General features: G+C 43.8%; 1 protein-coding gene across 9 annotated transcripts in view; it reads left to right on the plus strand.

Moving 5' to 3' along the window:
- Positions 1 to 363: 363 nt before the first annotated feature.
- LOC100821885 overlaps positions 364 to 19,302 on the plus strand; it is a 31,849-nt gene continuing 12,910 nt past the window's right edge. The window contains exons 1-10 of one of the 9 annotated variants that reach the window (XR_002960979.1): positions 366 to 798; positions 1,121 to 1,165; positions 1,371 to 1,485; positions 5,301 to 5,370; positions 5,460 to 5,508; positions 6,168 to 6,265; positions 12,121 to 12,271; positions 12,365 to 12,475; positions 12,623 to 12,948; positions 13,039 to 14,533. Coding sequence is in view for 6 of the 9 variants with exons in the window: in XM_024455825.1 (XP_024311593.1) it covers positions 445 to 798; positions 1,121 to 1,165; positions 1,371 to 1,485; positions 5,301 to 5,370; positions 5,460 to 5,508; positions 6,168 to 6,265; positions 12,121 to 12,271; positions 12,365 to 12,475; positions 12,623 to 12,670 (1,041 nt within the window). In the remaining 3 variants the exon portion in view is untranslated. Of the gene's footprint in view, positions 799 to 1,120; positions 1,166 to 1,370; positions 1,486 to 5,300; positions 5,371 to 5,459; positions 5,509 to 6,167; positions 6,266 to 6,473; positions 6,587 to 12,120; positions 12,272 to 12,364; positions 12,476 to 12,622; positions 14,549 to 19,302 lie in introns of those variants that run through there. The other 8 variants (XM_024455825.1, XM_024455826.1, XR_001404865.2 and 5 more) reach the window with 8 other exon arrangements.

The raw sequence follows: 19,302 nt of genomic DNA on the forward strand, positions 1-19,302 counted from the left end.
TGATCAAAATTCATTTTGATTGAATGTCAAATTGTGTTGTTGCTTTTTTCAATATACGTGAATTTTCTTTTTTGGCGGTTACAAAAAACGTGAATTTTTACATGTATTATGTTTAATGTCAAAGTGAAATGACTTTAGAGACTGTGACAACTCACGGGCACTCTACTAGTTATACTAGTTAGTATTGAAAACAAAAGTATGCATTTTTTTAGAACAAAACTACTTCTGATTCATAGCAAGTGTCAGATTATTTAGTCGTACAAAATTGGTATTCAAATTTTATCTTCCACGTTATTGCCGCCCGGCAAACGGGATTAGACTGGCACCGTTTTATCTGGAGATCTAAACTGGACCGTCCTTCCTAATTTCCTATATCCGGGCGTCGTACTCGCAGCCAAACAACAGACGCCGGACGCTCTCACATCGCCACCCCAATCCCCGCCCATGGCCACCTCCGCCCTCAACCTTCCCCTCCTCCCCATCTCGCAACCAATGCAACCGCGGACGTCGCGGACAACGATGACGAGGAAGAGGAGGTCCAGGCCCCTCCGAGCCGCGTCCGCCTACGCCCTCCGGGAGGGCCAGTCCCGCCGCTCCCACCGCCTGCCCTGCGGCCTAGACCTCGAGGTCATCGCCCAGCACCCGCCTACTCCGGGCCCGGCCGCGGGAAGAAGCGAACGGCCGCCGCTTGTGTTCGTGCACGGGAGCTTCCACGCGGCCTGGTGCTGGGCGGAGCACTGGCTGCCATTCTTCTCCCGCGCCGGATTCTCCTGCTTCGCCCTCAGCCTCCGCGCCCAGGTAGTTAGGCATGCGTGGAGGCCGCTTGTTGAATTGCCCCAGTGGGTGGTGGTGTAGCATTAATTAATCCACCTGTGGAGCATGCCTGTCTCCAGAACCGAAAATTGCGATAAGGTCCCAGAAACACAAATGTTGCTGGAGATGAGTTCGGTCGACACTAGTGTGTGTGTTAATGACAAACTGTGGTCATTTCTTTTATACTGCAGTGGTAAAAGCAATTTTACATGAGATATAATGTATTTCTCGCCTTAGTGACAAACCCTTTGCTTTCCAAGAAGGAAAATTAAACTGTCACATTGTAGTTGACCTTGATCTGTTGCAGGGTGAAAGCAGCGTTCCATCTGAGGCAGTGGCTGGCACGCTTGAGGTAATTTAGTAAAGCAGCATTCATGTGCATTCCAACGCTAATAAAAATGGCTAGCACTTTAAACTTTATTGGCAAATTGCAAATACCGAGCATTTCCCACCAACATTGATAGCACTATCCACTGTCGTAGCATAGGTTGTCTCACTTGCTCACTGCGTTTTTATTATCTCGATATTCAGCCCAATGTGTGCTTGACTTGCAGTAGACACATACTGGCGATATTGCTGATTTTATCCGGAAGGAAGTTTCCTTCCCACCTGTACTAATTGGACATTCATTTGGAGGCTTGATTGTGCAGCAATATATATCATCCTTACAAGGTATGCTCCCTCCAATGGTTGTGCACATTCTTGTGGAATTTATTGCCAAGTTGCCATGCTCAACATTTTTATACCTCTCCCTAACCTCATCTGGTGGCTTGAAATTGCATCTGTTGGACGTGGTACTTGCAAAATTCTTCTAAATGGATGGCATAATTTCTACCATTAGTATAAAAAGGGAAGCTATTTGGAGTAGTGAAACCTAGCGTACCAACAGTGGCGAAGGTCACGTAGACCATCCTGGGCTGTGGCCTAGGCTACACAAAATGCAACTAGGGTATATCTCTTAGTCTTAGTATGTTAGCCTACCTGACCTACACATTATCGGGCCCATGCTGTAATTAGCCTAGCCCAGCTCCTAGCTTCTCAGTTATAGTCTAGTTAGTATTTGTATTCTTCCCCTAATGTACTAGAGGGTCATTTCTAGATTTTGTTCCTCACCAGTCAGTCCCCATTCACAGTCTAGTTTTAAGCTCGGACGTCCCATATCTTTTGTCCCCCTATTGACTCTTGATCACATTGTTGCTGTGGGTTGTTTACACTTGTAAATTATTCCTTGGTCTTAAGAAAGTGGCCCTCTCTTGATTGTGGGTCACACTCTGTCACTGCAGATGAACATGTTTATTCAGCATTTTGTCTTGACATGTTACCTTGTAAAGTTAGCGACGAGTCTATGTTGATATTTGAGTTGTGTCAGCTCTAACTTACACTGTGTACTTAGCTAGTTAGCCTGCAAGCTAAACCCATATGCATTATGTTTTTTGCAAAGTAAAATAATTTCAACACTCTCTTAATGACATCATTAAACCATAGTCTCACAGTTCCATTGGATGCCTGCTAGAAGTGCACAATTACTCTTTTAATGGTTTCACCAAATAAGTGCACAATTACTCTTTTAATGGTTTCACCAAATAAGTACACGATTACTTCTTAATGACATGATCGAATCATATTCTCACAGTTCCATTGGCAGCCTCCTGGCTGCGCATGTGCTCCCAGGTGTACTTCCCTGCCTCCTCCACTTCGTTGATTACATACATGGCTTCTAGTAGTGTTCATCTAAGAGGATGAGTGCACGAGAGGGAGTTAGATTGTATTGTGAAGAGCCCTGAGGGAGAAGCAACCGCACTGTCAAACTATGAACACAGTACTCCCAACACTGCCTCAAATGCAAAGTTTATGCAATACCTTTGCATTTGAAAAGTTGCTACACTACAATAGATAAATATCGGAAGTTCAAGTCTTGATAACTTCGTCATGACTTGGAGCCTTGTAACTGAGAGAGAGGGAGTGAGAGGGAGGGAGGGAGGAAGGAGAAGAGAGTGTTGAAATTGTGTCGAATATGTGTATAGGTTACAGTTGGACTTGGATTACGCGATAGATTAGGCGTTGGAGTCGAACACTTGTAACATGGACCTAATATATAAAGGCATGGGTAGCCAAAAGAGACTAGACGAACTGGTAGGTTACACACGAGATTGCAAGGGGACAGTCCGGCACCCGTGGCAGGGCTGACCGAGTGACCAGACCGGCGTGGCATGTTGATCTTGATGTGTCTGATGGCCTTGGCAGGCTCGTTGTTGACTGTACTGTGTTGTTTAGTACATGGGGAGAAGCGCATGTTAAGCATGCCTTGGGATGTAGGCGTTGATTGCTGAACCTCGTTAACAAATTTCGTCTCCCGTCTACTTTATGTAATGATCTAATTGCGTATGATGTCAACAGAGAGAGAGGTATAGGAGAGGGAGGGGGCAGGGAGGGAGAGAGTGCAAACTGTAAGAAAGGAGAGCGATAATATTGTTAGGTTTTCTACCATATATGATGGCTCAAGCAAGTGCAATGGAAGATTTCCACATCCATGCTAACTGCTCAGTCTGCTTGAGTGTAGTCTATATATCTGTCATTAACCCATCATGCACGCCGACCAAGAATAAATCAAATAAACAGTTAATGAAAGTGAGGACAATGTATGGAAACATCATATTAAACATTAAAACTACTCTATCTATTCTCAATGGATAGGTAATTCAGAATGGAGACTGCTGTGGCAAGTGACAGTTCTAGTGTGGAAGAGAATAGTAATACTAGCAAAAAGATTCACTTCCCTGAGCTTGTGGTCTTTCTTGAAATGTGCCAATCCTAGCTTCTTTGAGGATCTTGCACGTATCATCGTGTTTTCTTAGAACTACTGAATCGCATTGTTCAAGTTTAGTCCTGTATCAAGACGACAGAAACTCCTATTTCGTCTCTGGCGGGTGTATTGGGCTGCAAGGTGGGATCGTTTCCCTTCACTTACTTGGGGCTCCCAGTGGGCACTACACGGCCCCGCATCCGCAACCTCATGCCTGTTATCGATCGTATTGATAGGCGTTTGGCTTCCTGCTCTGCTTTTCTCTCCTTCGGAGGCAGGTTACAATTGGTGAAATTAGTGCTTTCCTCTCTGCCGGCGTACACTCTTAGCATTCTTAAAGTTCAGGATGGTTTCATTGAGGCTGTAGATAAGCGTCGAAGGGTTTCTCTTTGGATTAAATCGGAATTTACCGGCAAATGTAAAGCTCTTATAGCCTGGAACAAGGTTTGTCAGCCTTAACAAGGGTGGTCTTGGGGTTCTTGACCTGAGGTCATACAACAATGCCCAGCTTGTTAAATATCTGTTCAAGTTCTTCAACAATCAGGATTTTCCTTGGGTCAAGCTCATTTGGAATTCTTATTACAACCGTGCTCTTCCGAACGGTTCTGATTCTAAAGGCTCCTTCTGGTGGCGTGATTTGGTTTCCCTGATCCCTGACTTCAAAGCTGTATCACGCTGCCTGGTCGGTAATGGTGCCTCCATCTCCTTCTGGCATGATTCTTGGGATAATGGTTGCCTCAGTGCACGCTCTCCTCGCGCTTTTTTCCTTTGCTTTCAACCCTACCATTTCCCTTCGGGCGGTTCTTCACTTAGAAGACCCTTTGCGTCTGTTTGCTCTGCCACTTTCTGCCCAGGCCTTCGACGAAGTCAACGCCATTGTTGGCATTCTGCAAGCTACGGACTCTGCTGATGAGGACTCCGACCTTTGGTTATCCATCTGGGGCAATGGCCAGTTCATGACGAAGCATTTCTATGCTAGCTGCTTCTCTGGCAACCGCTGCCCTAGGGTCCTTCGTTGGATTCGGAAGTCCAATTGTGTTCCCAAGATTAAGGGATTTGCTTGGCTTCTCTTCTACGATAGAATTAATACTCGGGATCTTATGGACAGAAAGAATTGTAATAGGGATGGCGTTGTCAGTTGCCCTCTTTGCAATCTCTCGGCTCGGGAAACTAGAGATCACTTGTTCTTCCAATGTCCTTTCAGTCAACGGTGCTGGTCTCTTATTGGGTTGCCTGGTTCTCCCTCTGGCTCCTTCTCGACAAGATTTTGCCAAGCTCATGAGGTTTTGGATTCTTCCTTCTCGACTGAGGTTTTCCTCTCTGCCTGTTGGAATATTTGGAAGCAACGTAATGCCTTCATCTTCAGAAACTGCCCTGCTTCCATCCCTAGTTGGCTTAATGGCTTCAAGATTGATCTGACAAATCAGAGCGCCCGTATGCTGGATGCCAGGAAAGAGGCTCTGCTGGCCTGGCTAGGCTCGGTTTCTTTTGTGCCCTGAGGGCCTTGTATTTTCCTTTTTCTTCTCTTTTGTCAAAAAACAGAAACTCCTATTTACACTATTGATTGCATGTTCAGAATATTTCCATCCGTAATTTGCTAATGTCTAATGATTTTTTCATGGGAATTAGTGTTTGTCTGTTTGTTTTACGCTAAAGTTATTACATAATATATTTTCTATTATAGGTTCAGAACCTCTTCATCCAAAGCTTTCTGGTGCTGTTCTTGTGTGTTCTGTGCCTCCCTCAGGAAACAGGTATTCTTTGTGTTGTTTCCTACACATTTATCATCTTATCTTATTGTTAATTAATCGTTATGATGTAACTCCTTTGTATCTTCCTTCAGTGGATTGGTATGGCGCTACCTTTTGGCTAAACCAATTGCTGCTGTCAAGGTAAACTGAACTGTATATTATCCTGTTCCCTTTTTGTTTTCTCGCTTGGCTGTCTTAGACTTCCACTGATATACTGAGATGCCATACTACTCATTTTTGTGTCTACTGTTTACTTGAGCCTATGTTTGGTCTGTTGTCACTTGTCAGACAAAAGCAAATATCAGTTGATTCTAAATCTCATTGCAGGAGTGAAATGCCTTGAGCATTTACTTATCATACAATCTGTGTTCAGTTTCCTTTCGACGTCTTCAAAATTTTGTTGTATGGTTGTTAGTTATAGCATGAAGTACCAAGCAAACTCAGTGGAGTTTCACATTGGCAATATCATTCACATGCCAATCACTCACGAATCCCCATGCTTGCTGGCATTTATTTATTCGCCCTGCATGATAGGCTTGAACTCCTTATGCTTATTTATTTCTTCCATTCACTTTTGTGGAATCTGGATGTGTTTGCTATTGAAAGGCCATACCATTGTACAAGTTAATTTTGATTGTCTTCTGTTTGTAAACAATGATTGAAATATACACGCGAGCATTTTTTTCTTCGAATTAGGAATGATCCATTCGTGTGTCTCTTCAAGCCTTCCGTATTTAGTGCTGTTTTATGTACATAGATTTGTTCATGTGCATAATAAATTTTAAACGTCTTAATATCAGGTTACACTCAGCTTGGCTGCAAAAGCATATGCAAATTCGTTGCCCCTCTGCAAGGAAACATTTTTCTCACCACAAATGGATGATGAACTTGTCCAAAGGTATCTAGCACTGTTATGCCATTCACATTTCATACCCAATAGTTGAATGCTATACTACAATAATTCCTATAAAAAGATGAACTAGAACATAACTGCTAACTAGGCTGGGGTACTGGTGCAATGGTTATTCTAGTATTCCCTACAGTTTTTTATAAGGCGTATAAGTTTTCCTCCTAATTTCCAAAATGTAAGCCTTGGAAGTTTGCAGCAGGTCACGCCCGCGAATCGACCGATTGCACGCGGAAGGAAAATCAGCAATTGCTATTTCCGTGATTGCATTACATGCGGCAGATCAAACACACTGCATGCGCTTAAAATCAGGTTGATTTTCCTCATGTGACTCGCCAAATCAAGTCAACATTAATCCGTTCCATGTGCATGAAATCAGGACGACTCTTTCCTTCTGTGACTCGGCAGATCATGTAGACTCCTGCATTAAAATAACTTGCCATTCCAGGCTAATCCATCCGATCCAGCAAACTAGTTCTTATCTTCTCCTCGTTCCCATTCTCATGCTCTCTGCATCGGTTGCCATGGGAGATGACGTTGGCTAGGTGACGGTCAAGAAGGACACGGCATGGCCATGCCGAACGGGAGAGAAAGAGAAGGCAAGGCGCTACCTCGCTGGCGGCAACAACCTCAACAATAAGGACATGCGCTCACTCGCCGTCAACAGGCTTGACAAGATGGACATCAGCTTGCTTGCTGGCAACAGCCTTGACATCACGGATGTCTCGCAACAGCCTCAACATGAAGGCCGTGCGCTCGCTCGCTGACAACATGAATGCCACGAAGCATGTGCTGAGTGAAATTGCGTAAGCCGAGCAAGAGTAGCAGGAGATGCACGACGCAAACATGAAATGGTTGGACGAGGAGAAGATCTAGCTACAAGAACAAGATAGGATGCTTCTTGAGCGGTTCGGTAAGGATTACGGGGATTGGCGGAGAAAAGATGACTTTCGGTTGGAGCTGAAAAGGCGTCAGGGTTAATGTGCAGACCATAAACAGTGCAATTTGTGGTTACTAGCTAAATACCCCTGCGTTGGTACGGATAATACAAATTAAACTACTTGTTATAGATAGACTAAAAACAACTATGATATATTAGCAATATTTGGAAGTAATAATATCTCCAACTCTGGTGGCAAACATCATCACCATCTCAGTTTATTGCGGTAGGTTGGTTGTTTGCATTAGAAATAAATATAGGATTATTATTTTTCAATAGAAGGAGGTGACGGACCGCCGCCACCAATTGGCTCTTTTATAAGAGTAAAGATAATATAATTTCATTTGCTCGTTGTGAGATCAAATTTCCTTTTCTTATAAGTAGTAGTAGAGTACTCCATATGATTGATATCATCATACTTCTTCATACTTTTCTATTTCCTTTTGCATTGATGGGGGTGCATAGTGCAAAAGGAAATAAGAAGCATGAAGAAGTATGATGACATCGATCATCTAGAGTACTCTACTTCCTACTTATAAGCAAAGGAAATTTGCTCACATAAATAGGAAATGTAGATTATAACCACAAAAACAATTGCACTGCATATAGTCTTGCAAGTGCATGTCCCTGTTTATGGTCCGATAATTGCACTGTTTATGGTCTGAAAATTAACCTCTACGCTTGTGAGTCCAATGGAAAGCCATCTTTTCTCCGCCAATGCTCGTAATCCTTATCGAACCGCTCATGAAGTATCATATCTTGTTCTTGTAGCCAGATCTTCTCCTCCTCCAACCATTTCATGTTTGCGTCCTGCCACTCCTGCTCGGCCTTTGCAACTTCACTCAACACATGATTCATGTTATCATCGAGGGAGCAAATCCTCATGGTGAGGCTGTTAAGGACGACCGCACTGACGTCCATCTTGTCAAGGCTGTTGCCGGCGAGCGAGCTGACGTCCGTCTTGTTGAGGCTGTTGATAGCGAGCGTGTCCTGTCGAGGTTGTTGCCGGCAAGCGGGCGCCTTGCCTTCTATTAATTTCTCTCCTGTTCCGCATGGCATGCTTTGTCCTTGACCATCACCCAATCATCGTCGTCTCTCCCATGACAACCGATGCAGAGAGCACTAGAATGAGGGAGGAGGAAAAGGAAAGGACTAGTTTGGTGGATCGGACGGGAATGTAGAGGTGAGTCACAGAATGAAAGATGTTCGTCCTGATTTCATGCGCATGGAACGGATTGTTGTTGGTTTGATTAGCCTAGTCACAAGAGGAATTAATCAACCCGATTTTAAGCACATGCATTGGGTTTGATTAATGTGGCCTGCTGCAAACTTCCGCGCCTTAAGTTTTGGAAATCTGGAGGAAAACTTATAGGCCTTACCAAAAAAAACTGGAGGGGGTATGAAAAGCTACTCCCTCTGACCCATATTACTTGTCTCAAATTTGCCCAAATATGGATGTATCTACGTTTAAAAAGCGTCTAGATACATGTAATATTTCGACAAGTAATATGGGTCGGAGGGAGTACATCAACTGTCTGCTACATTACAAGCAACTATATTGTAGAAACAAATGCACCATCGGATGTGACAAATTGAGGGTGAAAACTCCAAATTGTTTCACGTGGTAGCCACCAAAAACTATAGAAGAGATCAAATTCCTGCTTGTACTGATGGTCATGGGAAGGCAGGCAGCTCACTACCAACCATGTACAAAAATCAGTGATTGTCTGGAACACCATAAACAACAAAATAGGGATCACTGCCAATCCTTTCATTGCACTTTGACATTTCTGAACTTGTTCATTCTGTCCTCTTTTCGAAGGAGGAATTTTTTTTGCGCACATTCGAAGGAGGAATTTGATCCTGTTGTCCACACCATGCTTGTTAACCGTGTGCCAGGGCCGGATGGTCTTATTGGACTTTCCTCAAGAGATGTTGGCAAATCATGAAAGAAGACTTATGTAGGCCCTGTCATGATTTCCATCTTCATCGAGTAAACCTTCAATCACTCAGTGACTATAGGCACATCTCACTGCTTCTGCTTAACGCATGTCTCAACTTACTCACCAATCTTTAAGCAGACAGGCCTCGAAAGAAGATTTTATAATTGGCTCTTAGGAACCAGTATGGTTTCATTAAGAGAGAATCATACAGGATGCTTCGACCTTCGAATACCTTCGTCAATGATAACAATCAAGATGAGAAGTCATTATTCTTAAACTGGACTTGAAAAGGTGTTTGACAAAAAAAGGTGTTTGACATGATTGAGCATGACCCTATCTTGAAAATCTTGTTCCACATCTGATTTGCCAATAGATGCATCACTTGGGTCGAGAATCTTCTAAGCTCAGGCATGTCGACCGTCCTACTCAATGGAGTCTCAGGAAACATTGTAGGAGGGGGGATTCAAGGAACGGAAACGCGGGTCGAGGATCGCAGTTTGATAGAAAAGATGGATCGATGGGGTACTCTCCTTTGGGGCGATGGGACGCAAGGCGGGACGCGATCCCATTAAATTGGGGACGATCTACCAGGGTCGATCAATACGAATCACAGTAGATAGTCTAGAATCAGTATTGGAAAGGCAGAACGGAATGGAAAGAGAGCAAATTATGCATGGAAAGAGCTGAATTTTAGCCGCGTTTAGAGGATCGTAGTTAGGCAGTTTAGTTTCCTTTTCATTTTCCTCCTTAATGTCCGCATGTTTCCTTTATCTCTAAATCTCTTTCCTTCTCTTGGCACTGCAACGTCCCCGCATCATGGGATCACATTGCTGCCAACGAATCGTATCGACCCGGCTTCGACCCCGACTCTCGATTCGGGTCGACGAATCGGATTCACGGGACGCGGCACCGTTCCGCGTCCCCGGCTTCTATGGTCACCCCTCCTCTTTGTCATGTTGCAGACCTTCTTCAGTGCATTAACCACTCAGTTTACAATAGTGACCTCCTCCATTGCCTGATCCCAACTCCCAATCGTGACTTCCCCATTATTCAGTACGCGAAGACACCATTCTGATAATGGAAACTTGCCCTAGACAACTCCTGTCTTAAAGGCATCCTTGAATCCTTAAGTCAGTCCATGGGAATCAGAGTTGTCTTCAACAAATCTTGCATGCTGCCCATTAACGTCAAGGAAGAAAAAACTTGGATATCTTGATGGCCTCTCCGGATACAAAATAGGTTCCTTCCCTCTCAATTAGGGCTGCCCATGGGTCTCATCAATCCCTTTCATGGACCCCATAGAAATACACCTTGCCTCTTTCTCTTCTTTTCCTCTCACTTGGTGTTATAATTCGAGTTACTCAATCTATTTTGAATGCCCTCCCCATGCTACCTCAGCATTCTTAAACTCCTGAAGGAGTTGAAGAAAATATCGACAGGGCCTGTCACATGTGCCCCTTGGGGAAAAGCCTAGAGCTCTAATCGAAGTAAATCCCTGGTGGCATGAGATAACATTTGCAAACCCAGAAACAAGGGCGTCCTTGGTGTGAATGCGATTGACCTCTCTGTTTAAAATAAGGCCTTGCTCCTATGTCTCCAGAAGTTCTACGACAAACATGATCCTCCCTCAGTGCAGCTGGTTTGCTGCCACTTCAACTCAGATTGCCCCTTATGCCACCAGATCGATGTTTTTTTTGGTGGCATGATGTCATGAAACTGGACTGTGATTGCATGTGTCATTGTCTTCAATATTTTTAGGGGAACACATGCTTCTCTTTTTCTCAGACACAATGAAACGCCTGTCATTTTGTATTAGAAGAAGAGCGTTCAGATGATGCAGACATTACAAATCAGCGCAAAGTACAAAAAGACCAAAAGGCTACACTACTAAAACCAAAAGCAAAGCAAAGCAGAAAACCAAAAATGTATAATTGCCCTACCATTAGGGCCGATGGTCAGGAGGCCTTGTGTGAACACGTCGTTTCTCTGGAATGATTGCTAGGCTGACCAATTTTCACTTCCAAATTTTGAAGATTGCACTCATTTGGCTGCTGCTCAATAATAGGCTCACTACCAGAAATATGCTCATGAGATGTAACTGCTTGGTTTCTAATGTTTCGAACTGTGTGCTTGGCACTCTTTAGATGTTAGACAATATTGTGCCCAGCATCAAATCTTGGTGTCTTCTCTTCTGCAGAGAACTGTCTTTATCTCCTTTTAATTCGAGGAGCCTAGGACTCCTCTCATCGAGTGGCTGGATTCAATTGTATATCTTTTTTTGTTTAGCCCTCTCCCTCTGAATTCTATTCCCACTCTAGCCTGTCCATGTTTGTGGTGTACATCCTTTTCTATATCTTGTAAATCCTTTTCCCCCAGATATAGTGTATATACTGTCAGGGCTTCCCCTACAGTTTTTAGTAAAAAATTTTGAATAAAAATACATTTGGACAATGTTGACAAACATTGCACAATTTTACCATGTTTTCAACCAAGCTTCTTTGCGCTTGTTGTTTTAATTTAGTGGTTTCAGTCCCTGTACATGTCTACGTAATTGTACCTCTTTGTTCGATCTTAATCAATGGAATTTTGTTAAAAAATTTGTCTCAAGAATAACATCCACCTTTAAAATCTGTGGGGAGAGCACTGAAGCAACCGCTCAGAGGCAAAATGGTTCTGACAGTGCTAGACCACCACAGTCAATCTTTTTCAAAAGTTCCATGATTTCTGCTACACCATGGCCCAGAATCTCCCTGTTTTACTTGGAGCTTGCAAGGCTTCAGCTTTCAGTTCCCTCCTTCCTTCTATGCGTAGGAAAAATTGACTACAGATCAGCGGTTTGTATAAGACCATTGGGTTATTAATAAGCTGTAGATGTGGACAGTGGGTAAAATGTAGAGCACTTGGTATTTTATGATAAGAGATTTGCAGTCTAAATCTCTCTCTCATGACGTTAACTTCTAAAGTCACTCATGTAGGTACCAAGATCTAATGAAGGAAAGCTCGAAGTTGCCACTATTTGACTTAAGGAAGCTCAATGCATCATTGCCGGTACCTTGTGTACCAAACAGTACATTAGATGTTCTCGTCATGGGTGCAAGCAATGATTTCATTGTTGTGAGTAAACCCCAAACTCCCCAAACAAATATATATCACATGCGAGATAAAAAAAGCTTGGTTTCTTATTATCTTCACATTTCCGTGTTTTAGGATGCAGAAGGGCTTTCTGAAACTGCAAAATTTTACAATGTTCAACCTGTCTGTGTGGAAGGGTTAGCACATGATATCATGTTAGATTGCTCATGGCAGAAAGGAGCTGAGGTAATCCTATATTGGTTAGATAAACTCGCAGCGACATTTATCTAGTTTTATCTTCATCTGTTGGATTTGACATCTTGGAGCCCATATATGGTTATATTTGTAGCATAGAACCTTCTGCTACCGGCAGTTTCTAATAGTGCTCTGAAGTTTTTTTTTTCGAGGGACATGTTTTGCGTACCATGTGGTATGTTCTGAAACTTCAGAGGTTGGATAGCAAGTCCTAGTTTCGTTGGTAAGTATTACTTCCTTCAGAATAAAAATTTGCTTTGGTAAGTTGTTCTCTTATTTCTTGCCTGTGTGATTTGCCTTAAGGGGTCTGCAATCCTACATCTATTGCCAGCTGTCTAGGGCTGTGCTCTTGCTGGTAGTAATCAGGGAGCTGATATCCCAAGTTTCATTCTCATTGAAAACGAAACCTCAGCACAGCCAAGAATGGTCAAAGCATGTCCAGAAAGCAAAAGAACCAAAACTGGGTACAAGCATCTTTAAGCTATTATTAAGTAGCAAACATCGTGTCGACGAACACCTAAACAGTTAAAGTCCCACATCCTTCACATGCGCAGATGCGCTGCAATCTTCCGTGGAGATGCAGAGTCAACCTCATGCCAGCAGCTGATCAGCTCAGTCATGCTGGTACATCTTCTCAGCCCCAGGCCGGTTGCAAAGGATCTAGGAGCTTCTTTTGAATGAGCTCTCCAAATCTGTCTAGCCTTTTTACCTCCAGGTCTTTGTAGTTTGTATGGGACTTTTCACTCTATGATAAAAGGACATGATCAGCCTCCAGGCCTTTGTAGCTTGACATTCTTCGAAACAGTAAACTCGTTCCTGCATTTCTACAATACCCACAGGACTGCTGAAGACGGTGTCTTTAAAACCATGTGTTTCTTATTGCACAGTCAGAATTTGGCTACAAACTACAAAGTTAGGAATCTGGATATCAAAAAATTCAAAAATTACTGCCAGACTTCTTTACCTACAGTGGCGGAGCCAGGAACTAACTTAGAGCAGGGCCATTATAGTGTATGTGACTAAGAAAAAGTAATTTAGGAGGAGAAGACCCGGACCAAACTTCAAATTATCACAATTTACCAAAGAAAAAAAAGTTCAAGCCCCAGGCCGTGGCCTCCCTTGCCTGAGGCTTGTCTCTGCCCCTCTTTACCTACTAAACATTCCAACATCAAATGCCGATTGGATTCTTTCTCACTACACTGGGCACATTCTTCTGGTTTATGCACATTTCTCTTTTCCAAAATATCTCTAGTCATGATCTTATTCTTCGTGAGCAACCATAACACCTGAATTCTAGGGGAATTTTGAGTTTCCAAACAACAGGCTAGAAAATAAGTTGCAACCTTCTGGGTGTCAATAATGGCATATAAAGAGCTGGATGAATAGCTGTCACTGGATGAATATGTCTCGTTTGATTAATTTGCCAGATTAGTGAGTCATGTTGCTCAGAATATGTGATACTCTGGGTAGCACTCTCAAGCCCGTACTTAATTTTATACTCCTTCCGTTTCATAATTCTTGTCAAAATATTGCATGTATCTAGATGCTTTTTAGGAATAGATACATCCATTTTTGAATAAATTTAAGACAAGAATTATGAAACGAAGGTAGTACCTTATTATGTGTACTAATGGGCCAGCGCGCTTTGCTACGCCGTCTGATATGAGCTGTGATTTACGTGCCAAAGAAATTTTGGGGCTTCAATATACTTATTTATTTTTCTTACTTATGGGTGTGGTTGTTTAAGCAGAGTAAACACAGTGAGGATCGGCAAACAATTGTCTCCTCATTAATCTCACGGCGCCCCGCAAACAAAGCCAAAAAAACGAAACCTCATCAGACCTATATCAAGGAAGAACCTTGTATTGCCTGAGGGGCGTCAAGAAATTCATTATATGTTATTTGTTGTACTCTGTGGAGCATTGATAATATAATTATTGTCAAAGAACCGTCAATGTGTTAATTCAATGAGTTTATCAAAAGGTGAATAACCCATGTGTATTCGGAAGAACATATTGATAAGTGTAGAATACAAATTCTGAAGGGAAAGCCACGGGAAACAAATGGCAGAATTAGTTTGCATTTGATGAGATTGGTGTAGAAAATATGGATACAACACATTAAATAAGACAAAATACAGGTAGTGAAGTCTCACATATAGCGATCAAATGAGGACAAATTCTATGTAAGCTAGCCAGTACCGGACAACAACAACATGATGCCACCAATGAGCCATGGGCCAATATACCTGCAATATATCGATGTCAAGTCTTCTGGATCCAAATCGTAAAAAAATACCTCCATCGAATTCCTATAAGAAGCAAGCTTGACTAAGTATTACTTCTTCCGTTTCATAATTCTTGTCTCAAATTTGTTCAAATATGAATGTATCTATTCTTAAGAAGCGTCTAGATACATGTAATATTTCGACAAGAATTATGGAACGGAGGTAGTAACAAACAGTAAGGTCATTTACCAAAACATTTGTTCTTGATTGGAAGCATCAAGTCACAGATACAATGAGTATGTTTATGACTCAAACCCATACCAACGATTTGTAAAATGTCTAACATAAACATTTATATAATCACAAAACAAAATCACACGATTTGTTCATAAATGATCAAATGTGAGTTATAGCTTGTCATTGTCTGAAGCTCCAGACTTTTTTTCTTTCTAGAATACACCCAAGCAAGTGTATCATACATTGATAGAAGGTGACTGTATAGCAGTTTTACAGACCCCAAGGCCAGTTAATACAAATTGATTAGTCAGTATCTCTCCACTCATCGCTACCAGTCGGTAACCTTTGCAAAGATAGAGTCCTTCATCAAGCCAGCAAGCTTCCACTTTCCGCCTTCCGACCGAATGGCCAGCAGAATCGACGCAACGCTCGGAGCCTGACCCTTGTCATTGTCTGAAGCTCCAGATTTGTGCATAGATTTAAAAAAAATCTAGACAACGGTGAGCAAACACCAAGGGCTAGCTAGTCATGAACCGAAAACAGTCTTTTATTTGTCCTAATAGCATAAATAACCATCTAAAATTAAGCAAATCACCATTTTTTCCCCCGTGAATCACCTCAACAATTATCAGTGATATCGATTTGCAGTGCCACAAACTTAATAGTCAGTCTTGTGAGTTTGAATTGTTACCAAGGCAAAGTTCTCTCCCTCGTACCAGTCTAGAGCCATCTAAACGATGTAAAAAAATTCTGCATCCCAGTTCTTATCCTAAACTGAACAAAAGTGTCGTACAAAAAAATGCTCGAGAGCGCTCGCTATGTTTGTTATAAAATTGTTAACATAAATAGCTGATAAGATGGATGGCGGTTGTAGGGATTTGACAACAAACAAAATACAACAATACTCCTTCCGTCCCTAATTAATTGACGCCGGATTTTTTGCCAAGAAAACACCTGTAAATTCCTGAAATAAACTGCAGTCCACGTTCTATTGGAATTTTTACGTAAAACCCTTGTAATTTTTTGAAATTAACGCGCAGTCCACGTTTAATTGAAGATGTGGACTGCAGGTTTATTTCAGAAATTTACAGGGTTTTTTTTTTGAAAAAAACCCGGTGCCAATTAATTAGGAACTAAGGGCCTCCACAGTGTATGCCAAATTGAGGTGCCAAATTGAAAATTTAGTTTTTGGCACCACTTCACGCCACTGTGGAGGGGATCACCTACTTGCTCGCGATGCCGAATTCCTCCAAACAATATAAAACAATATTCATGCATGCATCCCCTTCCTTGTTGGCTGAAAGTAGATGAGGGTGGAGAGAGAGTACATTTATATATGAGTTTTAACAATGGTGGGTCCCATACATGAATTTTTTTGGCTTTGGCTACACCGTGTTGAAATGATACTTTTAGTACCGCTGCCAAATAATATGAGGTGGCAAATTTAGCATTTGGCTCATTGTGGAGGCCCTAATATATGACACATTTACGTAAAGAAAAACAAAATTTAAGTAACCAGTACTTCACAAGTTACACATGACACATACAGGTTCCAAACTTTAAGTCATCAAGCTTGCTTAAGGGCATCTCAAGTCGTCCCCCCTAAAGGCCCACTAAACGGGTTTAGCGGGCGCCGACGCCTAAAATCCGACCCAACTGGCATCCCCGATTTGTTTTTCATCCGGCGCGGCGGGGGGGGGGGGGGGGGGAGGAGCAAGCGGGGGCGCCGACTGGGGCACAAAACCATGCGGGCCAGCACTGTCAACGGTACAACCCAAAAAACAAACCCTATTGCCCCGATTTGCCCCGAATCGCCGACTTCCGCCCCCGAATCGCTGCCGGAACCACCCCTCTCACTGGCGACTTCCACCCCCGAACCTACCGCCGCATAGATCTGCCTTTGTCGCCGCAGTTCCGCTGTCCGCCGCCGGCCAGTTCCAGCATCGCGTCGGTGCCCACCCAGCGGCCGCCTCCTCGCTTCTTGTCGTCAAGGTGTTCGGCGATTTGCCAAGGCCATGGATTCGGACGACGAAGAGATGCTCGCCGCGCTTGTTGACGAGGAAGTCGCCGTTGCCGATGATGTTGCCTCCGACGGTGAATAGGAACATCAACTCATCGGTTTGTCGCTTCTTGCCCTCATCGCTGAAGATGCAGAGCCGCCGGGAAGGGGAGGATTGAGGAAGGGCCGCCGCAAGAGCAAGGCCAGGCAAAGGATGGAAGGCTACCGCATGTTATACGCTGACTACTTCGCCGATGATCCATTGCATAACGATGTGATCTTTCGATGCCGATTCAGAATGTCTCGGAAGCTTTTTTTGAAGATCACCGAGTACCTCCGGGAGTACGACGATTACTTCAAATTGAAGAGGAACGCCGTCGGCACACTCGGTTTCACATCAATTCAGAAATGCACGGTATCCCTCCGTTTGCTTGCTTATGGAATTTCTGCGGATACACAGGACGACTACCTCCACATGGCCGAGTCCACGGCCATCGATTGCATGTACAAGTTCTGTAGGGCAACTGTGGTGGTGTTTGGAGAGCAGTACTTGAGGACACCCACTGCAGAAGACATAACTCGGATCATGTCACAGAATGCAGAAAGAGGATTCCCAGGTATGCTTGGCAGCATCGACTATATCCATTGGTCATGGAAGAATTGTCCATTTGCACACCAGGGCATGTAAAAGCCACAAAGGATCATGCAGTGTGGTGCTTGAGGCGGTGACCGATCAGGATCTGTGGATTTGTCATGCCTTCTTCGGTATGGCAGGATCGCATAATGACATCAATGTGCTGCAATGCTCGAATGTGTTTGCCAAGCTTGTTGGAGGCACTACTCCTCCGGTGAACTATGAGTTCAATGGCCATGTGTACAACAAGGGATACTACCTGGCAGATGGCATCTATCCAAGATGGTCGACCTTTGTGAAGATAATCTCAAACGCACCCACAGGAGGAGGAAGATCTTGGTTTGCGATGCAACAGGAAGCATGCAGCAAGGATGTTGAGCGGTCATTTGGTGTGTTGCAGGCTCGATTTGCCATTGTCCGGTACCCTTCTCTCACTTGGTCGAAAGATCAGATGTGGGAGGTCATGACTGCCTGTGTGATCATGCACAACATGATCATCGAGAGCGAGCGGGAATGTCCGGTGTTTGACACTGAACCATATGAACGGATGGGTCCTCTAGCCAATGTCAATCACCAGGTGCCGTCTGCCTTTGCTGCTTTCCTCGCCCGGCAGCAAGAAATTCGAGACGCTGGTACTCATCAGCAGCTTCAAGATGATCTGGTCGAGCATTTGTGGAGGCTCCGAGGAAACATCTAGTTTTTCTTATTTATTTGCTTGAATTTGATTAAATTTGTTTGAAATATGATTCAAAACTTATCAAACATTGTGCTTGTTTCAATTTGCAATGTTTATAAAATTTCGTTTGGGAGGCGTTTGGGGGCGCCGACTGAGAACCGGTTGGACCTTAAAAACAAATTCTACCCGGCGCCCTCCAATACGCCAAAAAAAGTGACAGACCGGACGCCAAATGGAGGGCGCGGCTGGAGATGCTGTAAGTGCCATAGTACAGCAGCAGCCAGCAGCCTTACGTGTGGCTCGTGAGTTGTGAGACACTCAGCCACTCAGAAGCAGGAAAGTAGCACACATGACACTGCCTAGCCACACTAGAGCACTTGCAGATGCAGACTTGCATACAAAACAAAGCATTCAGTAGAGCAGCATAGGATGCGGACGCCAGCTTCTTGCTCGACTCCGACTGACCGCCTCTATGGTTGTAGGGCGCCGCCCGCATCTGCTCTCGCACTGGAAGGGTGTTGGGAGGATGACCCCAGGTAGGGTCATGACGACACATATTGGTCGGATTAGCGAGAGCAAGGCCGACGTAAGCAAGTACGCCGGTATTTTTGAGCCGACTTTATAACAGGCCGGCATATCAAGAGGGTGCCGGCATCTTTAGTTTGTCTTATGTGATTGCAGGACAAGCACGGACTATCTAATCTCGGCTAGGACGGGATACGCCAACGGTCTTATCCTGATCGCATGGCTTAAAGTAAAACAACGCTTCCTTTATGATGGAAAAGCAATCGTTGCTCACGTCGTTGTGCTGGACGACTACACAATGACGTGCCGTAGAAGGACAAGTGACGAAGGCTGGGGCGTGGCTACAGTGCGCGCCGCCTGGCTATACGTAAAGCACAAAGCAGCATTGTCCCCTCTCGGACAATCCGGAGAGGACCACGAGCGTACCTGGCAGGCCCGGGAGTAATAATGGTTTGCTTTCGGCCCACATGTCAGTGCGACATCTTTAGCCTATAAATAGAGGCTCTACCCCTCCTATGAG

Source organism: Brachypodium distachyon, chromosome 5, assembly GCF_000005505.3.
Source record: "Brachypodium distachyon strain Bd21 chromosome 5, Brachypodium_distachyon_v3.0, whole genome shotgun sequence".
Lineage (NCBI taxonomy): Eukaryota > Viridiplantae > Streptophyta > Magnoliopsida > Poales > Poaceae > Brachypodium > Brachypodium distachyon.